Raw genomic sequence first — 12,998 nt, 5'->3', positions numbered from 1 at the left:
TCTAACAGTGTGTTTAATTTGGGTTTCCCACTGTTATGACTATTTGAAGGCTGGATTTAACTTTATGTATTTTTTTAATTCTCCCAGTGAGGGTTGCAGAAATCTGGAACATTTGAATCTTTCCTGGTGTGATCAGATTACGAAGGATGGTATTGAAGCACTGGTGAAAGGGTGTAGTGGACTAAAAGCTCTATTTCTTAGAGGTTGCACACAGGTACATAACTGCTTGGGTGATCCTTTAGGAATAAAATTTTTCTTTTGGCTTTTTGAAATCTCCATGCATTTAAAAAGCATATTGTTTTTGTTGTAGTCTTTTGTTCAGTATTCCAAGATGTTCCTTTGGTTTGCTTATAATTTCTTGTTTCTTTTCCTATGTCCAATTTAATTGCTGATGCAGTTAGAAGATGAAGCATTGAAACACATTCAAAATCACTGTCATGAGCTTGCTATCCTGAATCTGCAGTCCTGCACAGTAAGTATTTGGGACTTGAAAAGATACGTTCTCTAGGAATCTTAGACCGTTTCCAAATGCTAACATATGAGTTGCTGCATACTTAAATAATTTGGATAGTACATCTCTGCAGTTTGGATAATTTTGTGTGTAATAGATACCTCGTGGAATGTGCTGGCAGTTCCACAGCTAAGTGTGGATGTACAGTGGGTTTTTTTCTCATCACTGTATCTTTTGACTGTAGCAAGCTCCAGGGAAAGAATTAACTGCATTCATTCCACTCTTATGAATTGTGTATGTACAGAAACAGGCAGTTTCACAGATGTAGTTCTTGTTCTCCCATCTGTTAAGGTCAAACATTTCGATCTGTTCATAATGGTAAGGTTTCTAATTGAGCAGAAGCCACACTGTGGGCTACATAATGGAAAGCAAAATCTATTGGCATCATAACGGAGGATGATTCAGAACCATGTAGCAGAAGGGCATGCTTTTTCAACAGTAATGGAAGAAGGCATTCATTTGTAATGAAATAACTGGGAATCATTCATGTTTATTTCATTCTACTTAGAATACATACAGCTTACGTTAGTTATATTGTATGCTCGCCTTTTTTTAATTTCTCATTGAACTTTTTAGGAGTGAGATCTCGTAGACTTCAAATATAGTTAGAATTTTTCCTTTTGGAAAGTTGTTTACAGTTTTATTACCAGAAGATGACAGAAAATCTACTTGAGCTCAGATATTGAAATCTGTTTTCTCAATTGATGCTGCATGGGACAGTGTATTTGTTGTAACATAGATGACAGAATCATAGGGGTTGGAAAGGACCTCTAGAGGTCATCCAGTCCAACCCTCTGCTAAAGCAGGTTCACTAGAGTAGGTTACACATGAAGGTGTAGGTCCAGGTGGGTTTTGAATGTTGCCAGAGAAGGAGATTCCACAACTGCTTTGGGCAGCCTGTGCCAGTTCTCTGTCATACTCTCACAGTAAAGAAGTTTTTCTTCATGTTCATATGGAACTTCCTGTGTTCCAGTTTGTGTCTGTTGTCCCTTGTCCTGTTGCTGGGTACCACCAAAAAGAGGCTGGCCCCTTTTGACACCCACCCTTTAGATATTTATAAGCATTGATAAGATGACCTCACAGCCTTCTCTTCTCTAGACTGAACAGCCCCAGGTCTCTCAGACTTTCCTCAAAAGGGAGATGCTCCAGGCCCCTTATCATCTTCGTGGCTCTCCACAGAACTCCTCTACAAGTTCTCTGTCTTTTTTGAACTTGAAGGAGCCCAGACGTGGACACAGTACTCCAGATATGGCATCACCAGGGAAGAATAGAGGATCACCTCCCATGACACACTGTTTTTAATGCACCTCAGGCCTTCTTGATCACAAGGGCACACTGCTGGCTCATGGCCAGCCTGTTGTTCATCGGGACACCCAGGTGTCCCTGCAGAGCTCTTTTCCAGCAGGTCAGCCCCTAACCTGAACTGACGCATGTGGTTATTCCTCCCTGGGTGAGGATCCTAAGTTTTAAAAATATATGTAAATAAACAAGCCTCAAAAATCACAAGTGAAAATACTTTTCCCTTTGATATTTCGTTGATAGCGTGCACGTCCTGCTTATTTGAGTGTGCTTTGAAGCTGGTTACAGCAAGTATGTCCTGCTTGCTGGGCTTTGAAGTGTGCTTCCAGACAGAAGCAGCCAAGCTCTTTGTGATGAAAGGGCTACCACTGATTTTTGCATAGTAGGTCTCCCTGTACTTCATGTGATCCACACTATAATTCTAGTGGCTTGGACTTCTTAAAATGACAGGCAAATCCCAGTAGCTCCAAAACGAACTAACCCTACTTCTGGAGACTGCACATCTGAAAGGTCCCATTTCTGGAGTGTAGAAGCTGGGGGCTTGCAGGCATTTTTGGCCACTTGTCTTTCTTGAGAGGTATTGAAAACAGAATTTCAGAATAGGAATACTTATATACATATCTTGAAGATTTTGTTCCATCTCCAGCGGCAACGTAAGGTTCTGCAGAGTCCCTACCTATGAATTAGTTCATTTACTCATTAATAATGTCATAAATGTATCTCAAAGGAAACAAAAAACATCTCATTCTGGGAGAGTCAAAGCCAGAAAATAGCTGAATTATATTGGACTAATATGAAGTAGTATTAATTAAAACGTATCTTTTTAGCTGATGCAAGTCCTTCTGGATCCACACTGAGAAGTCATCTAGTTTTCTGTCTGGAATAATCTTTATTTGAGAGAAAAGTTTGCAAATTTAAACTGCTGATATTGAAACATTTGGGGGAGGAATATAAGGTGATCCTTTTGTGCTGAACTGCAGTTTCTCATCCAGTTTCCATCTTCGAAAGGTGATGTTTGTGGTAATGGTTAGAACAGATGTGCTGTAGTAGTGTTAGCATACCTAGGTGGGAGGCTTATAAAAGGAGTGTGTACTTTTAATTTGAAATATGGTAGAGGACCTTGTTACCATTGCAAGAGTAATGTTAGTCCAGGAAATAAAAGGCTTGTCTCGCCGTGAAGGATTAGCTGTTCAGCAGAAAAATTAAGTTCTCGGAGTAGGAATGAGTGGAGAAAAGAACACTTTTTCCAGAACAGAGCACCTTTAAACAAACAAACATTTGCACACACATCCAGTAATGTAGTTCCTGTTACTGTTTCATGCACAGCTGCATTGGGACTACTTGGGACTACTGCCTGTTTCAGAGAGATTTTTTTTCTTCATCTTCCAGATTGAGAAAGACTTTTTTTTTTTCTGTCTGTCTCCTGCAGAACAGTTTTGAGAAATTGAGTCTAAGTGTAGGTGGAGGGTTTTTTCTGTTGGGTGTTTCTCCTGCTGTTGAGCAGGGGTAAGGTATTTCACGCAATGACAACTACAAAAAGAGTGTTAGATGAGAACTACTAAGCAAATGCAAATCAAAAGAGAAACAAGAAGAAAAACGTCTCCCTCTGTTCTTCAGATGGCATTTGAGCAGTATTCTGTAATTGGAAAAATGTGGAGAGAAGGAAGAATCGTCTGTGATGGTTTTTTGCAATGTCACCAATGAACATGTTATCATAATGGTATTTTTTGGTTGCAAATCCACAGGTTGTTCATGGTAATATACAGTGTGACAAGAAGTTCAGAAACATGACTTGATTTTTGTTCTTGTCAGACAACTTGGTAACAGAGTGATTTCAACTTTTTCTGTGTTGCAGCAAATTTCAGATGAAGGTATTGTAAAAATCTGTAGAGGATGCCATAGACTTCAGTCACTGTGTGTTTCTGGCTGTTGCAACCTTACAGATGCTTCTCTCACAGCACTTGGTCTAAACTGCCCAAGGCTGAAGTGAGTATCTCACAAGCGTGTCGTGTGTATGTCCTGTTGTCACTGGCCTGATCTAAGAGTTTCCCTTCTTTAGATATCAGCTGGTCTCCAAGTGTTTGGTTTAGTTGTGTGGTACCTTTACAACGCAAGCTTTGCATTAGAGGTATCAGCTGAATCTAAACTAAAAAGGCTGGTCCTCTGTGTAGCTATGGCACAGATTAGTCTATTGTATGTAGGAAGAATTCATGCGTGACAAATAAAGCATACTGATCCTAGAAGCTTCATCCTTTGCTTCTAACTGAAAATTATGAACCAGGTGGAAAAAAAAATATATAAAGTCTATTACTGTTTTTCTGTAAGGTAAAAGTGTCTGTAGTTGTGGTGTATCTTATTTTGTGGTTTTATGCAATTTTTTGTCCTGCAAATAATAGGTAAATTATACCTGAATTTATATTTATATCTATTTATAGATTTCGTTACATATGCGTTCCTATTGTGCTCTGTAATGCATCGTGGCAATTGTGAACTCTGACATGGATTATGTTAATGTCTACAAGCACTGAGATCTCTGGTGTTCGTGGGATGCGTTTGGGGCAGTAGGGAGCTGGTTCTTCTCCAACCACTTTCTTAGTGCTTTTTATAGCAGGTGTAAGAATCTAATGTACTTCGAGAGCAGCGAGTTACAACGTGGGGTTAAGGTATTGGTTTTGTCTCCGTCTTTGAACGTTCCTGGTGCTGGATCTTCCAGTGGGATGGCAGAAGCCAGTGTGCAGCGTGCCCACGTGCAGAGCTCCTCTTGCTCACAGAGTGAAAAAAGATGTTTTGTTACTCCAGAAAACCTTTCAGCTCAGGACTGCTGATCTCCCTCACATTACCACTCGTAATTTCTTTTGACACACTCAACTGTGTTCTGTAGAAAGCTGTGCTGTTATTAGAAGTTCTCCAGTTCTCTCAATTCCCAGCTCACGTGGGAAATAAAAGTCTGAAAGCACTATTATTTGCACAGATCTTTCCAGGGGAAGTGCAAGCGTAGCGAGAATTGTTTTTCTCCAGGAGGTTGTTTTCTTCACAGGAAATAGTCCTGTCGGAAGGCTGCCTTTGTCACAAAGGCTGCCAGCCCTCGGCTGTGCCGCCAGGGGGAGGGCGGCTGCCACAAGAGGAACAGTGCCCTTAGCAGTGATTACTGCAGGGGAGGCTGTGGCAGACGGGCAGGTGGTACACATGCTTTTACCAACGAGGCTGAAAGGGAACTGGGATTGCAGACTTGGTCATACCTTCTCAGTATTTTGAAAAGGTAACAACGTGTCTGTTGGACATGCCAGTCCTGGTAGGAAACCGTTGACTATTTTCTTTGTTTTCCCACTCTGTCTTCAGTTTAGGGTTTTAGGTGTACTTTTTCCTTGTTAGTAGGGCATCCTGGCTGTGTTCTGCAGCTGTTACCGCTCACAGATGACACCTGTGAAGTCTATCTCAGGGAGCACTGATTTACAGGAGTGGAAGATGTGCTCTAGGACATCATTTTGCCTCATCAGCTCCTGTGCTAGGAACTCTGTCACAAATCAACAGATGAGAAATAAAGACCAGCTGTATTTGGAGAAGAAAATCCCCAGAGCCCTGTGTGATTAACTGCAGTCACTAAGATGAAGCAAAAACTAGAACTTCACTCATTCTCGTGCTGCCCAGTGCCTTCAGACCTGTTTTTCATACTGGGACCAGACGATGCATCCTGCCTGTATGTAGCTCATTCTCCCCGTTCTGCTCTTCTGGCTGAGTGCACACCCTGTTTCAGGAGGAGCCTGTCGGTCTTCTGATTTCACAGATTTCACAGGCAGGGGATAAGAAACCACAACTTTTGAACCAGATGTGCTCCAAGTGGAATCTTCACTGCTATTTATCAGTAGATGTCACTGTTTTCACCCCTTTATGCCAGAAGTTTAAGTGATTGAGGACTCATTGGACAGGGTTAAAAGCAACTAACTGTGGGAAGGAGTAAGAAGGGTGACAAATACAACCTGAAAAATCTGGGTTTGTTGGTTTTCTTTGTTGTCTTTTTCCTCCTGTTTTCCTTTGTCCTAAATGCAGCCTAGGTGATTTTCACATTAGCCAAAAGTGTTATTTCCTTTAAAGTGGTGCAGGTGGAGTTTCTTGTTTTTGCTTTGGGCTTTGAGAGTTGAAGCTCTTTGTTCTGTGCTGAGTTGCTGCACAATGCTTTGCACACAGTCTTTGATAGGAAATGGTTTCTCAGCTCGGTGGCTTCCCTGCATCCTGCATTTAAATGACACATTTTAGATACTGTCTTTATCTGTGTTTTCTTAACTCAGAATATATTCTCCCACAGCGTTCTTCAGATAAGTCTTGAGAAAAGAGGTTAAAATGCCTGTAATTATGTATGCTCTTTTTTCACTAAATGTTGAGATTTGAGGATTGCACTTGATTTTGTTTTGTGACCATTAGAATCTTCTGATAAGCTGGATCCAGTCTGCGTGGTGCTTTTTAATTGCCAATCAGTGTGAAAAATAGGCATGTGCATTTGCTGTTAAGAGCTTTTGAGTTGCATACAACAGGCTTCTATCTCAATTACACTTCCCCTATATGAATGTTCTGCTTTACTATTTCCAACTTTTTCAGGATTTTGGAAGCTGCAAGATGTTCACAGCTCACAGATGCTGGTTTTACCCTCCTAGCACGGGTAAGGGTCATTGCAGAAAGTTACAGCTCACCTTGTTTTCATTGCTGCTGAGCAGCTGTGAGTTGATGTTGTCCTGCTGGGAAGGAATATGAGAAGGAGAAAAATCAATTAAGAGTCCATTGGAGGGGGGGGGGATGGGACTGAAATTTATTTTATTTCTGGACTGCACTTAGAGCTGCAACTAGATCCATTTTGCTAATACATTCTGATTTGCTTTTTCTGTTCTTTAGTATGTTTAAAATGGATTTATTTTCCTTAGCATAAGTCTAAATTGTTACACATTCCTGCCAATAATATCATCATACAGTAGGTTATTGTGAGCATACCTTGAAGCTTCAAAAAATGCTTTCAGCCATATGCTTCAAACTGTGATTTGTGCTGTAGAGAGGAAAGTGTATTGACTGTGCCAGTGCCTGAAGTTCCACTTGTGCGCTCGCTGGTTTACAAAAACTGAACACAAAGATATTCTCTGTAAACAGGATTAATTTACACAACTGGTATTTAGTGTGAATGAAAGCCTTTCCTGCCACACTGATTAAACAGAGTGGTTTTCTAATCACTCACTGCTGCAGCCTGGGGCTTGCTGTAGTCACTTCAAGCCTGCTTCTGAGAGCTGCAATTACATGGTACCCTCCTGTGCCTGCTGTAACAAGGGCTGGGGGCTGGTCTGAGCAGCGTGGCACTGCAACTTCTGCTGCGAGGTCACAAGGTGACAGCATTTTCTTGAAATTAGCCACGATCAGATAACAAAAGCACTTCTCAAAGTTTGCTAGGGATCACCAAGAATATTGGGAAGTTTGCTTGGATTATCACTTAAGAAAGAAGAAGTAATCTGTGTGAAGTGCAGCTTTCTCCCAGCCTTAAAGTAGAGTCTGTTGTACTTTCAGTACTCAGTAGCAAAACAGATTGTTTTTAAAGCTTCATTCTAAAACATTAGCAGTAAAGAGAGATGTTTCAGAGGTGGCAGAAGTTAAATTCATCTTCATGCAGATGAGGTAACTTGAATACAAATGCTGAAAATGCCATGAGCATGAATCTCAAGAGGTGAATGCTGGAAGCAGGGGTGGCTGAGTACTGATGACACCAACAAATCTTACAGGGCAAGGAGGATAAACATCACTGAGTAAGAGAAAAGGCTGAAAATGTGAAGATTTTGAGGAGGAGGTGGTGTACTGCTTGTGGCTTTTTTATTACTAATTTTTGTTCTTTGGTTGTGGTCAGATAATTGAACTCTCAGTTTCCTCTTGAAGTTGTGCTTTCCCACATCGCTAACCTCGTGCATTACCTTATATCTCTGTTGCTCTATTTCATCTTGGGCTGTTGTGTTTTAGAATTGCCATGAGCTGGAGAAGATGGACTTGGAAGAATGTGTTTTGGTGAGATTTCATTTTAATAGAAAATGTCAAACACGCAGTGTGGGAATGCAGTGCCAATAAGAGCATGGAATCACAGAACCAAAGGGGTTGGAAGGGACCTCTGGGGATCACTGAGTCCACCCTCCTGCTGAAGCACAGCACAGGAGGTTATCCAGGGAAGCACCCAGGCGAGTCCTGCATGTCTCCAGAGCAGGAGACTCCACAACCTCTGTGGTCTGCCTGTTCCAGAAGCACCGGCACTTTGAATTAAATTTGCTTCAGAGGTTTGTTTTTTTCAGTTGGGGGTGTAAGTGCTGTGGTATTGAGAGTAAACAGAAGTAATGGTGTGGAAATTCTGTACAAGGAAATACACGATGAGTAACAGCTGATTGGATGTTTGCCAGAGAAGCATGTGGTGGAGGAGAAACAGCTTTAATCTCTTAAAGGAAGGGATATCTCACTTGGTCACTGCCCCCACATGCACACACCTCCCCACTGTCTGCAGCTTACTTCTGTTTGTTGCTGTTTTTTACTTGCAGATAACCGACAGCACCTTGATACAACTTTCTATACACTGTCCTAAACTACAAGCATTGGTAAGTGTTAACACTTTGATGTAACAGCATGTAACAGCGAACTTGTACTCACACACAACTCTTAGACATCCCTGTGGTTCGTTTGACCTTTCCAAGGGAATCGGGGAGGATGGAGATGCCTTTGGTGGGGCACTCTGCTTACGGTACTTAGAGAACTGTTTCTTAGGGAGTGGTCGGTTAGATCTTTGTGAAAATCAGGACAATTCCAGGTGGTGTGAGTTTGGCTGTTCTCTAGCCAAGATACCCCATAATTACTGGACTGCCCTTAGAGTAGGGGCTCCTTCGTTTAGGGCCAGTTGTCTGTTAAGTATGGATGTGTTACATGCTACTTGGAATGCACCTGTGAGAACATGTATCTTTATAATCTGCTCTTAGATGGGATTAAAGGAAGGCTTGCTGCTTCATTAAGTGAATTGTCTTATGATTGGTTTTTCCAGCTTAGTGTTACTAAGGCAGCAGTGTGGGGAGAGTTGTTTTTTCAGGGAGTGCCTTATTCAGTATTTGTTGCTGGTGATGTTCATTTTTGCTTGCTCGTTGTCACACCTCCACAGCTCTTAATGTTAAGCCAAACCAGAGTTGTCAGGAGATGCGGAGTCATTTACGTGGTCTCTACTTCTGTGATGGATATGTTCTTGTGTTGTAGTCCCAGCTGTCACCCGTACTTGCAAGAGATCTTTGGTACCAGTTCTGCCAGCGCTCCACCAGAGAAATCATAAAAACAAATAGCTTTCAAGTATTTTTCCTGACCTGCTGCTGTTTGCTAGCACCAACACACACGTTCGTCTGTGTGTCTTAGCCCACAGACAGGGACGTGTGGCAGTGCTAAAATAACACCTTGCATTATTGATGGTTCTGTTAGCTGTTGTGTGGCTGTAGCTTAGCATATGGTCAGGTGTACTTGCAGTTTAGACAAGTATTTTGAAGTTGAAGAAGACAATTTTGAATTTGTTTCTTGGTGTTTAGAGACCGGGACAGCGGGAATAGGGGTTGCTGTTATGTCTTCACTAATGCTCTTTTAGTTACTGGACTTGAGAAGTCATTTCCAGTGGATCTGTTTGAGGTTTGTGCATTCGGATTAGTAGAGACTGATTGTGAAGCACTCGTGGATAGAGCCAGAGATGAGAAGACAGCTGAGTTCTTCAGTTCTGTTATCATACTGTTTCTTACTGCCACAGTGTATCGTGCCCTATGTGATTTATACACCATAGTAAAACATGTTAATTCTTTACAAAGGGCTGTACTTCAAGCAAAAATCTAACTAAATCCCACGTTTCTAACTCTTTTTAACAGCCATATGAAGTCAGAAAAAATACGTATTTTGCATATTTGTTTTACAGAGTCCTCTGCACTTAGCTGCACATCATCTTGTCTGTCCTTTCAGCACCAAAAAGTGTCTCAGGAAAGCTGAATTTTCTAAGCTGCTTACTTGCTGGGGTGGAAAACTCTTAACTAGGTGGCAAGCTGCTGCTGTGCCCACAGCTCCTGTCCTTCTGAACAGCGGGGCTGTTAGAAATGTTCTTTAAGCCTGCAGTTGCTGACTGTTTCCAGACTGTGAGCCAGCTCAAATGGTTGAGGTTTCCTAAACAGGAGTGGATATAGGAGAGAACTCAAGTACTTGAAGAGTTAATAGATTCATGGAAGGTAACCGTAAGATAAAACGCTTGCTGATAGGGGCAGACTTTTCGTTTCTGTCACCTTTTGGAGACAGCACACTGCAGTCGTGGTGTTGCCCGGTCACTGCTGGCTGCTCACACTTGGTGAGTGAATAAAATGGACTGAGACAGAGGGTGAGGGCTGTCTCCCATCCTCCTTTCTGGTTACTGGCTCACCCTTCTCCTCTGCAGATCTATGTAAACTCGGTCCTAGCGGCATATATGAAAACTGTCTCTGACTATGGTAGCTGTGAAAGTCACTCCTCATGTTTTTGATGTATGTTCTGGATCATCCTTTAAGTCTCCTGCTTCTGGCACCCTGGATGTGATGTCTGGACCTCCTGGTGTCCAAGGTGTGCACAACAGCAGATTGTCACACTCATCAGGAGCTGAGGGCGTTGAGGAGTTGGTCAGTGATGTGCCTTTTTGGACTTTTAAGCTCAACTACTCACTTGGAAGGAAAGATATAAATTAAGCACAGGCCTTCTTCTGTTAACTAAACCAATTCTTTTGTTACCGTTCTGGATTTAAACTTCATGTTCTTTGCAACTTTAAACTCTGCAGTGAAAGACGCTGAAGGCGACTGCTGGAGGACTGGCGCATTTAGAATGGCATTGATTTTGTTTACCTCTCCATTTTAGAGCTTATCTCACTGTGAATTGATCACTGATGATGGGATTCTTCATCTGAGCAACAGCACGTGTGGTCACGAGCGGCTGCAAGTCCTGGAGCTTGACAACTGTCTGCTCATCACCGACGTGACCCTGGAACACCTGGAGAACTGCCACAACCTGGAGAGAATTGAGCTGTATGACTGCCAGCAAGTCACGCGGGCTGGAATCAAAAGAATCCGAGTAGGTATTGTGTGGGGCTGTTCTGGAGGGAGCACCCACGCCACTGATACTTCCTGTGATCGCGGGGGTGGTCCTGTACACTTCACAGGCAAGGGAGGGCAGGGAAACGGCATCTGAGCATCGTTCTGTAGGCTCCCAGCTCCTGGGACACAGAACATAGCTTTTCTAGGTGAGCGGCAGTAATTGCATGTTACAGTTCTTGCTGTTGGAACTGTGCTTATGTATGTCTCTACAGTGCATATAGTTAATATATTTAGGCAACTGGAGTGCAGGAATTAGGTGTCAGGGAAGAGACTGGGGGAGTTCAGTGATGCTTTCTAGCTAGCCAGCCTTACTGAGAACTAAGTACTGGCGTCACGCTTGCCTCTGTCCCGTTAAAATGCAGACTTCTCATCCACAGGCCCATCGACCTCACGTGAAAGTGCATGCTTACTTTGCTCCAGTAACTCCCCCTCCTTCTGTCGGAGGGAGCGGACAGCGCCTCTGCAGATGCTGTATTATTCTTTGACACGAAGTGCAACCACGTGGCATTTTTTGTTTGGGTTTTTTTTGTTGTTGTTGTTGAAGAAAAGAACTGGACTGCGAGTCTGTGGAAGGAGTTGGTTTCCTGACTGTTACGATGGTGATGTTTGGTCATCCAGTTTTGTGACAAGAAGAGCATTTTTTTTCCAGGTAAAAAGTCTTAATGTAATGTTCAGATGTGGATTAAGTTGGTGATGCTTTGGTTTGTGCTAGTGACTCCTTCCTTCTGTTGGCATGACAACTGAAGTGCTGTGTGCGACGCGGGGGCATTTCAGCATTATGGTACTGGTGAACGTCCACTGATTTGGAAGTTAGTTGGCATCTGTAAGCACGATTCAGCGTCAGCTCCATAAGGTGGGGCTCAGTCAGTCACGGGATGGACTGAAACTGAACTGCTGTTCTGTAATATATGTGGCAGATTAAATATCAGGTTTAAGGACAAATCAGCTTTAGCAAACCTTGACCAAAAACGCAAGGTAGTCACGTGCTCTTACAGCGAAACAGCTTGTACTTCTTCATGATCCAGCACTGCATTTAATGACATTAGCAGGACATAAAATGTCCAAAGGTAAAGACTGTACCTCACCATAATTATATAAATACTTCTCCAGTTTTGGAACTTGGTTCAGTTGAACTACGAGTCAGGATGAAGCTTGCCCGTCCCCGATGCACATTTTATGCCCGCTGCCCTCAGCTGCTATAAGGGGTTGGAAATCCACTGGGGTGGAGCTCGTGCACTCCACTGCAATGGGCTGCCACAGCCACCCATGGTGCTTACTGTGACGCCGTTACTGCGTCCTCAGTCACCTCCCGGTTTGTAACGGAAGGATGCGGCAGCTCTAGGAAGAGGGATGCACTGCTCGTGCTTCTCTGAGGTGAGGGATGGAAGTTACGTTGCGGGAACTATGATGGTGCGAGGGCTTCAGTCCAGGCTCTTTGTCCTGTGTACTTTAGGGATGCTGACAGGCAGGAATTGAACCAAACCAGTGGTTTTCATATGTAGAAAGGCGAACTCATCGCATCTGGGTTATTAAAGAAGCTGTCAACTTCTGAATAATAATAAAAACCTAAGTATTAACTCTTGAGGCCGTGCTTTCATCCTTAGTTTTCCAGTGCTAGAGGATCAGATAGGTAAACTTTTTTATATACATCAACTTAATTATCTGAGCTAAACTACTCAACAGCTCAAGAGAGCTTTTCTGCCTAAGACTGTGTGTGTTTTTGTTTAAAGAGTTCAGGGCCTGCGTGTTTGCTGAAACCTTAACAGAAATACTGGCTTCATTAAAAAGCCATGGGAGAAGCTCCTTCCCCAGCGTTCTGGCGCCTCCTCATAAATTTGGGACTACTTTTAAAATTTAGAAGTACTGTGAATGTTAAAACTGACTTCTATGCATACCACCACCACCATTACGTTCCTGCGTCACCTGTTCCCAAGTGATGGAAGTGAAGCTCTCAGCTTATATAGCGCAGTACGTGGATCTCTTTACCGCTGCAGAACGAGCCAATCCATCAGGGCTGGTTTTGCATTGGAGGATTTGCATAAGGAGCATTGTTA

General features: G+C 42.7%; 1 protein-coding gene across 2 annotated transcripts in view; it reads left to right on the top strand.

Annotated features, from left to right (window-relative positions):
- The window catches only part of FBXL2 (F-box and leucine rich repeat protein 2), a 48,018-nt gene extending 35,243 nt beyond the window's left edge, over positions 1–12,775 (top strand). For both annotated transcript variants that reach the window (XM_065753384.1, XM_065753382.1), the window contains exons 8-15: positions 88–214; positions 398–472; positions 3,666–3,796; positions 6,404–6,464; positions 7,796–7,840; positions 8,359–8,415; positions 10,709–10,921; positions 11,322–12,775. In XM_065753384.1, coding sequence (XP_065609456.1) covers positions 88–214; positions 398–472; positions 3,666–3,796; positions 6,404–6,464; positions 7,796–7,840; positions 8,359–8,415; positions 10,709–10,921; positions 11,322–11,429 — 817 coding nt within the window. In that variant the 3' untranslated portion in view covers positions 11,430–12,775. The remainder of the gene's footprint in view (positions 1–87; positions 215–397; positions 473–3,665; positions 3,797–6,403; positions 6,465–7,795; positions 7,841–8,358; positions 8,416–10,708; positions 10,922–11,321) is intronic.
- Positions 12,776–12,998: the final 223 nt, after the last annotated feature.

The sequence above is a fragment of the Cyrtonyx montezumae genome, unplaced genomic scaffold, assembly GCF_038088225.1.
Source record: "Cyrtonyx montezumae isolate F1298 unplaced genomic scaffold, pur_monq_1.0 scaffold_8, whole genome shotgun sequence".
NCBI lineage: Eukaryota > Metazoa > Chordata > Aves > Galliformes > Odontophoridae > Cyrtonyx > Cyrtonyx montezumae.
Note: the sequence above shows the minus strand (reverse complement) of the source record. Positions and strands in the feature narration are given on the sequence as shown.